This window comes from Stegodyphus dumicola, chromosome 4 (genome assembly GCF_044657685.1).
Source record: "Stegodyphus dumicola isolate Sdum_Otavi_A_Nest chromosome 4, ASM4465768v1".
Classification (NCBI taxonomy): domain Eukaryota; kingdom Metazoa; phylum Arthropoda; class Arachnida; order Araneae; family Eresidae; genus Stegodyphus; species Stegodyphus dumicola.
The window spans coordinates 8,916,966-8,930,269 of record NC_140771.1 but is presented as its reverse complement, the minus strand read 5'-3'; the positions used below and the strand labels follow the sequence as shown (position 1 = coordinate 8,930,269).

General features: G+C 28.9%; 1 protein-coding gene across 2 annotated transcripts in view; it reads right to left on the bottom strand.

Annotated features, from left to right (window-relative positions):
- The window catches only part of LOC118193766 (beta-alanine-activating enzyme-like), an 87,051-nt gene that overhangs the window by 39,911 nt on the left and 33,836 nt on the right, over positions 1 to 13,304 (bottom strand). For both annotated transcript variants that reach the window (XM_085814527.1, XM_085814526.1), the window contains exons 5-7: positions 10,052 to 10,278; positions 5,703 to 5,806; positions 2,949 to 3,341 (exon numbers count right to left, since the gene is read on the bottom strand). In XM_085814527.1, coding sequence (XP_085670653.1) covers positions 2,949 to 3,341; positions 5,703 to 5,806; positions 10,052 to 10,278 — 724 coding nt within the window. The remainder of the gene's footprint in view (positions 1 to 2,948; positions 3,342 to 5,702; positions 5,807 to 10,051; positions 10,279 to 13,304) is intronic.

Below are 13,304 nucleotides of genomic sequence, written 5' to 3'. Positions count from 1 at the left end.
CCACCTAATGGACAGATAAAAGATCCTTCTAAATTGGACTATTGGTTCCCACCTAATGGACAGTTAAAGCGATTCCTGGCTGTTTGAAGAATTATTAGACTGTAATTTCCACTCGTGATTCCTAATGATTTTTAGACGCTTCAGAAAGGGTTGTCACAGAAAGAAAAATGGGCTTGGCTCATTTCCATGTGGATTGGACACTAAGGATCCTGCTAATCAGGAAAAACTGTTTTCCATCTGTGAGTGAAATTTTTAAGTATATTCTCTCTCTCTCTTTCTTAGTTTTCCCGAATGCAGAATAGTTAATAATGATTTATCTATCAATATATTATTATTACTTATATAAATTAAATATTACAGTTAGTAAAATTGAGAAGTTATTTATAATTTTAAGTGAATGCCAGTATTTGGAGGGTTAAATTTTGTTACACCTACTTAATTTGAAAAAGATAATGTTAATCTTAATTAATGTAAGCTGTAATTTGGTGTAGTATTATGTGTTATTTTGGCTTAGAAAGATATGTGGTAGGATTACTGATCAGTTATCCATTATTTAATTATATAAAATAGTCAAGAATTTAATAAATATGTGTTTAAAATTTAATTGTATTTGTGTATTTATGTTGTGTATATTTTACTGTGGTCTGTCATGTCCCTCCATTTGTTTGAGCCGGAAGGCTTTTAAGAAACATGGAGTTTAATTGAATTTGGGGTTATTGATTTTACCTTGGCATAGGTTACTCACAACGCAAACCTAAAAGTTAAATTGTACTACCACTATACGAATGTTTATAAGAATGTCGAAATGATATATGAATGTTATGAATTAGATTTTAAATGTAAATTATTTGATTTTTTTTTTTTTTTTTTTTTTTTTTTTGTTAATTTTGTTCGGCACTATGAATCAAAAGTTTAAGGTTAAAAGTATTAAAAACAAAAATTTCCAGATATAACACTGGAGATAAGAAGTGAATATTATACAACAATATTACAAGAAAAAGATCATAGTGTAAGACAAAAGAACCTTCTTTAGTAAGAGCGAGAGAAGGGCTGCATCCCCAAAAAAGAATGCTGTATGTATGACAGGATTGCAAAGGAATTCCGTATTATGAATTGTTGCCACCAAATCAGACATTAAGTTCAAAAAAATATGTTTTCTAAATAACAGATATAAAAGCGGAAAATGGAGCAAAGCATCCCAGAACTGACCAATCATCATGATGTTGTCTTCCATCATGATAAGCTCAGCCCTGCATTTGGATGAATGTCAGACAAACACTAATTGAGAAAGGCTAGGCTGCTTTGTGTTACTTTTGCTATTCACCAAACCTTGACCTCTTAGATTTTCGTCTCTTCAGGGCAATTCACAATTCTCTGAACAGCCATGGAAAATCTCAAAGAACACCTCAATAATTTCTTTAGGAATAAATCTAATAATGTCTTTTGGAAAAATTCAGTTTTTGGAAATATGGCAAAATGTTTTTCAAAGAAATTTTCTTGTGTTTTTATACTGCTTATTTCTATTTACTATTTAAAAAAAAAAAAAAAAAAAAAAAAAAAACTATAGCATTTTCTAGAATGACCCAATAGAAAAATTCTTGACTTGGTCAATGATACAGTTTGGAAAACTGTAAATAATGACTGGTCTTAATAAAACAGTACCTGAATGATTTTTTTATATTATTTATTTTCAGTCGAAAAGTTAAAAAAGTTTCCAATATCATAAGCCTTTACAAACAGGTAAAAATTCTTTGGTCAAATGCTCAGACAGATGGGGGGGGTGGAGACCCACACATGATTGAGATTACAAATGCATAAGTAAAATTAAAAGCTGCTAAAATTTTCAAAAGACATAAAATTTGATAATAAATAACATCTTTTAAAAGTTGATGGGTAACCAAAAGGTAAATAGCCTCTTAAACAAATATACTGAATGTGTTAGGACAGAAGAAGAATGAATGTATTAGGAAAGAATAGAAAAGAAGATGCATAAAATTACCAACTTAATAAAGTGATTCACATATTATTTGCCTGATTACAGTACCCATTTAATCCTGTTAATAATTTTTAAAATATAAAACACAAGGTTTAAAGTGCTGTATTTGAGATTTTGTTTTCAAACTGTTTAGAGATTTGTAAACTGTTTCAAACTGTTCAACTGTAAAGAGTTAAAATGTGTACTTCAGTTTAGAGTTAAGATATATAATTTAGTACTGTACTAAATTAATTGTTCAATGCAACTGTGGATAACATGGAATTTCTGAATTGGAAAATATTCAGTTCAGAAAATATACTCTGAATTCATTACTGCAACTTATGTGTTTTAGCAGAATATATAAGATTTCAGTTTTAAAGTATGCCCACATATTTAAGAGGCACATTTTGTTTGTAGCATGTGCTGAAAATAACATTCTTTCAGTCCAGCATATTTTCTACACATTTCATTGTGTTCCTAGCAACCTTATGGAGCTTTTCCTTTATATTCTGGATTTCAGCAGTAATGATTCCGAGTTTCAACTCTTCAGAGCTTCCTTTCCAAATTTAATAGAAAATTATATGCCACTATAATTACATACCACTAAGTATATACATTTAATCTTGAAATAATATTCTTCTAGTAAAATGTGTTCTTTAACACTGATTTTCTTAATTGAATTCTTACTGAATTCACAATATGAAAACAACAGTGAAATACTTCACACAAAATGTTATCATGTTCAATATTTCTGCTCTTGAAGAATTGATACCTCAGCAATCAAATCTGTTTACGAATATTTTATACATAATATAAACATTAAAGAATCAATAAAAAAAATGTGTTTAAAATTATATACCTTTAAATGTGTGATTTACTTTTGAATTGAGCACCCCATACTTACATTGCACTTTTAAAATATACTTATTTCTTATAAAAAATAATTTATATGATATAAAGTTTTATATCATACCATGCCTAGTTAGAGGAATATATGGAACAAAAACCACTTCAACTGCTGGTAAATTCAAAATTGATTTCCGTAAATGCACCATTATCTTGTCTCTTATTTGGTTTGAAGAACTATGCTCCTTTAAATTATATCTAACAAATAAATATAGTTTTTTCAATGTCTGATTGAAGTATACGACATGATTTGCAACTTCAGGAACACTTTCAAGAGCACTGCATACCAGAGATAAACACAACTTCTGTCCCTTATACTTAATGATGCTGTCATTACGACCTTCAAAGTATAAAAGACCATCATTTGCACTATAAACTATGTCACCAGTAGGTCTCATAATAATGTTAAAATTTTCTGGCCATTTTTCATCATTGATAACACACCATCTACTTTCACTACCTGAAATAAAATCACAACATAAAAAAATTAATATATTTTTATACTGTTATTTTGGAAGAAAACTGGCAAAACCAAGAAATATAATTTTTTGAATGAAAAATTTTGATCCACAGTTTCTGTATATCAAAATTATCAAAAACTGAAAATCATAAATTGTGCATAAAAATTTACTTGTGTATATAGCCATTATAAAAGACGGTTATATCACTCTTAAAGTAGCAAAAACTTATTCAACACTAAACTTGTTTTCATTATATTCAAACAACATTCTAAACTTAAATATTTATTTTACAGAAGACAAAATAAAATACTCCCTAGCTCTTATTTTCAATACTAAATTTTTCAGTTAAAATTTTATTAGTATATTTTAAATTATTTTCTCAAACGTACATTTTAAAAACATTTTCCAATGTTTCAAAGTTGGATGATGTTTAAATATTAAATAAATTCATTAAAGAACATTAGTTACATCAGATCAGCAATTTCTAAAAACAGCAGAATGATTCATATTATAATCTAATATTTGTGAATCCTTTTATGATTGATATATTTATATTATCTGTGTTGAATATAAAATATACATTAAATTTATTACAATTTTAATTATGTCCAAACAGTGCTAATTACAATATGGATGGGTACCAGTAATTCTTAACAATTAAATCTCATACAGTCAAAAGTTGTTAATTCGGACACCCATAATCCGGAATGATCTATAATTAGGACCTCAAAGCTACAAACTTTCTGCGCATGCGTCGATTTGACGCATGCTTTTACGGCTGCGAATGTGCATGTGCGCATGCGCGTAATATATTTCTGTTTGCGCGTTTAATGTATAACGGACAGTATAAGCTAAGCTAAAATTATCTAATTCAGTTAATGTTGCAGATTGCGTTGTTCCTTAATCTTCGAATTGGATCCGGCTTATTATTTTTTGCAGACTGTTGGAGCAATTTTATAAAAGTGAGCTTGAACTTTCGATTATGTCAAATAGAATTTCCGATATATATTTACTAATATGTAAAGTATCTACAAAGCCAAAGCATGTTTAGAAGTCCATTAAACAAAAAGTGGAATTGCTGCAAAAAATGGATAAAGGCATATCCTTCGTTTCTCAAACCATTCCGAAATCTGTTTATCAATTTCACGCTGCTCTGCGGCCCAGGGGGGGGGGAACGCCACGGCACGCTATGAATTGGAAGTTAATCTGTCAGCACTATCCTTATCTTCAGGGAAAATGTTTTTATTTTATTTGTCTTATAATTCCTTACTAAATGTAGTATTTCATCTCGATGTACTCTGTCTTTGATATGATTTAAATCAAATTCCTCGTCATTATAATTCGCTTCCAATAAAGAAGAAAGTGACAGAGGTTATTGAAAACGAAAATATTTCGATTGACGAATTAGTCGGTATTCTCGACACAGCAATTATAGGACTTTAACAGCGGAACTTTGTAACTGAAGAAGAAATTATGTCTGTTTATAGAATTAAAGAGAAAGTATTATCACATAAAACGAAGCAACTTAAACAACTTACATTGAAAGAAATGTTTAATACAGTAAACAAATAAATATTAAGCTTTTTCTTTTTGTAAATTTTGATACCCTTTAGATCATAATTGTTCTTTATTTCATAAATTACGGTTTCATATTTTTAATTTTGTAATTTCTGCATGCCATCTTACCAGATTTAAACTGATGATCTATAATCCGGAAAAATCGATAATCTGGAATCGCTGAAGTCCCGACGAGTCCAGATTAACGACTTTTGACTGTAGTAACTTCATAAATAGTTTCAAAGAAAATAAGACATTACAATATCAGTAAAAATATATAATGATAACAGTCAGCAAGTCTTGTAATACGAAGAAAAAGAGCTTTACACATGAGAAACTTTTACAAATTTTTCCACTATTTAAAATGCACTGTTACCCTAAATATGGTAACAATAACTTTAGATTTGATTGAAAATCACAAAACAATACTGAAATTTCAAGAGCAAAGTCATAGCTGCAGATGTTTCTAATTTCAGAGCCAATAAGAATTTAAAATGATAAATATTTAAAAGTTACAGCTAAGATGTCCGAATTCAGAGTTGAGATTTTAATCACCATAAAAATAAAAATACTACCTTTTTTATATTTGTTCTTTAATAGAATTTATGATAAATTAAACTTAATCAGAATAGTATCAGGTATAGAACATATTCAAAATTATACTATAAGAAGTGTTACTATTTTTATGACAGTGCACTTTTATTTGATGATCCTGGCAAATCTATGAATCTTTAAAACACAAGCTATGGCAATATGAATAAGAAATTCTTGTCAAAAAGTATTTTAAAAATTCAATTGCAAACCTATATACAGTTCTCCTTCTTCAGATATATTTCCAGCTTCATTTCTTATTTCAAGCTTTGTATCAAGAAGAGGATTTCCCAACGGTATGCTTGATGTCAGCATTCTTGAAAAAGAAAGTTTTTAAGACAGGGGGAAAAAAAATCCCTCTTTGTTATACATATAAGATATGTAAAATTGTTCAAAACATTAACATAGATCTGATAAAAACTTAATGCAAAAACAGAAATTTATATTAATAAACAGAAAATGTTTCAGTCTGAAAGGAACAGCTCTAACATTTTACAATACGCTAAATTATAGTACTAATAATTACTTAAATAATGGTACATGATGTTTTCTCATTTTATGTGGATATGTGTATATGCACAAAATAAAAAGAAAAAATTGTATAATGTTTATAATTTTCACAGCTTTAAGCACACAATGTGCACTTGTATGCAAAAAGTAATAAAAAGGGCTATGATAATTCATAATAAGTATTCTCATTATCTGCATATAAACTGATTTTCATATTTACATTATTATTGGTTATTTTACAATTAAAAAATTTAAGTTTTACAAAAGTATATATCTTTTCCAAAAATATTAAATCTGAATTAAATACACACTTATGCAAATTTAATAATTTTTTGCATCAATTTTTAAATCTCAGAAAAGATTTAAAAATTGAAATTAAATTGTCTCCCCAAAGGACAGAACACTGCTGTTTTGCTGCTCCCCCTTTTTTTTCCAATGAACCCAATCTGGGCTTTTAATACAAATAAATAAATAAAAAACTCAATTTCACAAAGATGTGCCAAATATTATAAATCTACTTTTATTTTTATGATAAGTGTATAGAAAATAAAATAATGCTTGTACCCTCAAGTACAAACTTACTAAGCACATACCTATGTATATTTTCATCTATGCATATATCTGCATGTTTCTAAGACTTTGTACAAGTCATTTACTTGATAGCTTTGTAATACCTGTGTCTTGTTATCAAAAGTTAATGATATTTTTCGTATAATCAGAGCTTTCTGTATTTTAGCTTGTAATTACATTCAAGATTTAGTACTTTTTAATTACATGAAAAGAGTATATAATACCAGAAATGATTGTTAGTGCATCTGAAATATTTGCAGTCTGTGATACTGAAATACTTTTATCATAAAATTCCATCATAAATAAATATAATTAGTTAAAAGTGCAACTTAAAAATTAATTTTACATGCATAAAAACATACATTCACAAAAGAAATCAAATGCTCCTAATTTATTTCATCTAAGTAATAAACAAAATCAGAAATGAAAACTGTTTAACTTTTCAATGCTATGTATAAAATTTTAAATACTAGGATTTTTTTAACCACTAATTGCGATAAAATTATGTCATGCATGACAGCTTTATCATTTAAAAAGTATTACAAATAAATTATAGAATGGAAGTTATTGTTTACAATATGACAATGATGGGACCAGCTACGTCTACCCTATTAATTATTTTTCATACAATTGACAACACACTGCTGTAATATTATGACAGCTATTAAATTCTGAAAGGTCAAAAAGCAGTTTTTTTTTAAAGAAGTGAACAGATTTTTGATGAAAAACTTTTAACATAAGCATATATAATACCGATTAAGTGAAATTTTTTATTAGAATTGAAGGTGACATAAGAAAAAAAAAAGATATTTAAATAAAACATTAATAGAAAAAAATGCTAATAAAAAATTAACACAAAACCAGGTTTGTTGTTTTAATTCTGCCCTTTGAGAGACAATAGAAGAAACATCTTTGCACAATCGTTTTTGACTCCAAAATTTTAAATCTGCACTTGTGCCTTCCTTTAGTTCAATAATTTTTTTTTTCACTCTTTTACGCAGATTTTTCTCTTTGGGTGCTTTGTGATATGCACCACAGCAAATCTGACATATGGTAACATACCACAAATTGTATTAACATTCATCACACCTCCATTTACTTTTTATATCATAAACAGGTCGTATTGCTGCTAAAATTTTTTTCTGAAGGTTTTCCACCAACATACCATTATTAATTGAGAAACCACTTTCTACTATGGCACTGCCATATGGCAGAATTAGTTTTGCAACATTCCAAAGCTCTTCAAAATCTGAACTATTAACCAAGTTGCACTGCACCATAGTTAATAAAAATGTCTTCGCAATATCTTTACTTCTGAATAATAATTCTACAAACTGCACTTTTGTAAAATCTCCAACTGCAGAATTTATCCATTCACTTTCATACAGTAACCTCTCCATCCTTTTCTCACATAAAAATTCATTAGATGTAATGAGCTTAAGACATAATAAAATATGTATTTGACCAAGCTATACTTAAATGGGCTTTTTCAACTATTTTTGATGCAACCTTAACCAGAAAGGTTCAGCAATGAAAAGTGATTAGTTCTGAATTTTCTTTATCTCTTGCTTTCTTTCTTTTTTAGATCAGACACTTCATGTTTAGCTAAACTCACACCAGAAGAAATACACATCTATAGTTGCAACATTACAATAAATGGATTGATCCAGAATATCTATCTTTACCAATTTTCAAGAGTTTTTGCCTCTTGCAGTAAATCTCTTTTGATAAATTTTGACAGAAGCTGACTTAGCATATTACTGAAAGTTGTGTGCAGAAAGGGGGCCCACAGGATCAAATGATCTTAGAAATGGATGGACAACTCCCAAAAGAGAAACCAACAAAGAGATTTTTGGCACAAAAAACTTACCTTTAATTGCTTCACTCAGTCTTCCAACTGATACAGTCTTTGGTAGTTCGAGTGATTCTATATATCTTTCCACATGAGGAAAAATATCAACAGCACTCTCAGCAATAGGTATGTTTTCATACCATCTTCACAAAATTTTAGTGGAAAAGTTGTACAGTTAATGTTGGCAATATAATTTGCTCATTGAGCAGGATTATTTTCAAATATTCTATGCATGTCTTTAAATAATTGACTTATACTACAATAAGCATCTCTATGCCCAGATCTAAAGGCACTGTGAACAACATGCAAACTGCAGGTCCCAATTCTAACATATGACAGTTATTTGCTAAATTTTCCTTCTAATCTCTAAGGAATTTACGATTGGCATTTGGTCAATACAAGGCTACTTGGAGCAACTGCTTTTGATTTAGTTCTGAGGTTCCCTCAAAAACACTTCTCAGAAGGTCATTAGCAGTAGCATGGCCCCCCAAAATTGACATGAGGTGTCTTGTGCTCACTTCATTCCTCACATTGTCCCAAAATCTAACAAAAAGATACATTTCATCTCTCCGGACCTATTTAAAGCTTCATAGAAGCACATTACGAAATAATGTTCTTAAGATCAGAAATGAGCATCTTTTCTAAATACGGAGCTAGACAAAATGATACTAAACATGACATGTACATCCCAGGGTCATAGCTTTATTGCTGTCATCAAATATTTTTGGAAACAAAAGAGCAGCACCATTAAGCACATTAAAAGAAACATGTGAACAAACAAGTTTAATACCTCAGAGTAATTCTACAGCTAACACTTATTCCTTAGTTAAAAAGACCTTTGTCCTTAGAATTTAAAAATAATAATAACAACAGTCTTTTAGTAATTTTAAAATACACAAAGAAAGATATGCTGAATAAAAAAACATGATGCGTTGAATAAAAATTAGATTACAGTCAACTCCCAATTAAATTGAGGCTGCATTAATCAGGTCTTAAATTAAAGTTAAACTTATTATGGAATAATGGAAAAAATTACTATGTCAAAGCATCAGAATAAAGCAAATTTTTTGGGGAAAATGCAAAAAGGAAAATATGTGGGATAACAGCAGTGATAGCAGATGATGTCACTATATTTAAGAACTGTTTTTAACTAGAACAGTATGCTATTTAATTGATTGTATATGGAATATATAAACATAGTTAAATCATCCATTAAAAATAATTGTGAATTTATAAAAATTAATTAAGTGTACAGCCTATAATCTTCTGTTTCCCAATGACTCCTTTTGAAATACAAGAATTGTATAAATTGATTATCATTATTTCTCTCTTGATACGTATTCTTGTTTTGTAAACTGATTTAATTCACATAACTAAATGAACAAATTCTTATGAATATATTGTCCATATAAAACTGCTTAGGAGGGGAGAAACAAGTCAATTTTTTAAAATACTTGTTTGATAATAATACTATGGGTTATTCCTCTCTCATGAGCTTTTTTGTAACTGCTACTAAATTAGCCATGATTTCAGGTTAACTATAAATGTCATCCCTGGTATTACTCAAATTAATCGGGAGTCTTCTGCATTTACTTATATGCAAATATAAATATAAACCTGCAGACTTACTGATTCTCGGGATCTATTTCAAAACTGGTTGCCCAACAAGATATTTCAGTTAAACCATATAAATTAAAGAATCTTGTTTTATTTCCTTCAGCTCTCCAATTCTGTAATTTTTTCCAAGAAGGACAAATCTCACCACCAAGTGCTAGGATGCGAAGACTGGAATCCTTCTTAAGCAGAGTAATTTTAATCAAATCATCTTCAAAGCACTGAATAAATGATGGTGTACACTAGGGGGAGACACAAAATAAATTTAAATAAAGTAAATAAAACACAGAATTTTTAGATTTCAGATTAGTATACCAATGGTGATGTTGTTTCATCTTATAATTAGTTATGATTTTGATAGTCATGTTTTGTATTGTAAGGTGGTACAGCAGAACCTGTTTGTTGGAAGAAGCAATTTCAGTAAATATTCTTTTTAGAAAGATTCATGGTAAATATTTTTGGCAACTAACAGCAAAAATAACACAGTTAAGCAAAAATAAGCATTATAACATTTAATCACATTCTTTATCTACATTATTTAAAATAATGAATCATCTATAGAGTGTTTCGGCCCTTGACTACAGGCCAATATTCCCTCTATCCTGATTTGAAAAGCTGGGACTATTTTTTTAAAATCTATTTAGAGCCAGTTAATTATTTTCCACATTCATTATTTTTAGACAATTACAATTTTGTATTGTTTCACGAAAAATAAACTTCAAAGTTAACCTAATTTTTTATTTTCATACATATTACACAAAAGAAATAACATGCATCTGCAATTAAAAGAAGTGTTAAACTTTTATTTTATTATAATTATCATTTTTAAATCACTGCCCAAAGAAATTATTGGCTCATAGGAAAAAGATTGATTAAAATGACTAATTCTGTAATTTGACAGCCGAAGCATTAAAGATAATATAAATAAAAATGCAATATGTTTTTATCATTTTAATACATAAATATAATTTTTCTAATTTCAGATATTCCTGGAATACTGACAGTAATAATAAGTGGGCAATGATAAATTTCTTCACAGAATGGAAAAAACTGCCATGGGTCTACTACAAAAAGTTTTTCTACTTAAAATTTTTTGCAGCTTAGCAACACTCTGGTAAGTCTTTCATTGCAATGCAAATTTTAACTGATATACTCCTCAATCAACATAGATATCTGACAGTCATTTCTTAAAGAGATCATTATTTCATGTTTGTGTTGTTTTTGTTGTTGCTTTTATGTTACATGGTATAATGGTTGCCATAGCCTACTTCAAACAGAGGTTATCGCCATAATGTGCACATATGGGGATCTGAAAACCCCCATGAGTACCGTGAGGCACAAAAGGGGATTCCCCAAAGGTTAATGTGTGGTTTTGGACTAATGCATGACCGAGTCATTAGGCCTTTCTTTTTTACAAAAAAGACGGTCTCATCAGTCATATACTTAGACATGTTGGAAAACTTTGTATTTAAACTACTAGAAGAGCTTCAGCCACATTGTCTTTTTGCAATAAAATGGTGTACCACCTCATTGGGGTACCATCGTTCATAGTTCTTTGAATGACCATTTTACAGAAAGATGGACTGAGCGAGGAGATCCAATTCCTTGGCCACCCAGATCACCTGATATAATGCCACTAGACATTTCCCTTTGGGGATTTGTATAGGACAATGCTTACAGGAGGAGAGTGTCGAACATTGATGACCTAAAAGCCAGAATTACAACTGCAATAGCCTCTGTGGATGCAGACATGCTTGCCGGTACCTGGCGTGAAATTGAATATCGACTTGATATTTTCCGTGCGACGAAGGGGGCACACGTGGAAGTTCATTGACACGGGTCATGAAACGTTTTTAGTCATTTAACCATTTATGTTAACCAATTATTATTATATTGACATGGGTCATGAAACGTTTTTAGTCATTTAACATTTTAGTCATTAACCATTTATGTTATTAATTTTAATTTATCTTTATTATTTTATGAGTTATTAAACATCAAAATGGGTCCACGACTTTATAAATATCCTGTAATTTACATTGCATAGAAAGTTTTTCTACAGATATTGATAATTTCACCTGGAAAGTAAGTTCTCAACTAAGTTTACCTTCACATCTATTTAAATAATGGAAGAATGAGATTAATACTCAAAGCAAAACGAAAACTGAAAAAATTCAACGATTTAAAGGAATTAATAACTGGAAAAATTTGCTTCTGAAGTTTTCACAAATAAAAAAACAATTTACCATAACAAAAATTGATAAAGCAAACAATAATTTCAGTACTTTATGAAAAAAAATCTACAATTCTATAATTGAAAATGAACTGAAAAATTCTTCTACCTATAATATCTGCAAAAATAAAGAATAAAATATTATTAACAAAATTTCTGCTTTTCACAAAAAATGGAGAAATTCTCTTTTTCCTACAAATAGCAGATTTGCCATTCTTTATGCCTTAATAAAATTTCTTTAAAATCCTGTCAAATTTAGATTTATTGCCAACAGTACTAGAACCTTCAAGAAGAATTTTGATAATATTTTTACCAATCTACTTAAAACTATTTGTAATATAGTTTTAGAACAAGTTAAAAGTGACAAAAACTTCTGCTAGATTATTTATGACAACTTGAAAATCATTGAAGAAGTTAGAAATCTTAAAATTTACAATATTAACTGCTATGACTTTGAAAACCTCTACACGTCTCTACCACTCAAAGAAATCTAGGAAAATCTTTTAGAAATAAAAATTCTCCCCCCCCAAATAGTTATTATTCTGGATTTACAAAAAATGGAAAGAATTTCTATATTTTTCACTATACAATAACTATATTAAACATTCAAAATTTCTTTACCTGCAAACACAAGGAATTCCAATGGGAAATTCATATTCAACTCATTTTTGTAACTTATTTCTATTTTTTAAATAATTCATATTCCTAAAGAACCTTTCTGATAATGATTTCAGTAAATATGAACACACTATATATTGATGACATTATTACTTTCAACAATTATAATCTCACTGAAAATAGCAATATCCACCCAAACTGTTTAAAAGCAAATTAGCAGAATTAAAAAAGGTTTCACTGAAATAGAAACACAAAAAGAAGAAATTCTAATTCTCCCAAAAATTTTAAAAGAAAATAAAATTTCTATAAAACTCATTAATAGTCTTTTTAAAAATTTTTTTAAACTTATATTTTTATATTTATTTATTTTTTTCTCTTAATTACACATTCTGTTATTAAAACAAAGGCCTCCTATAT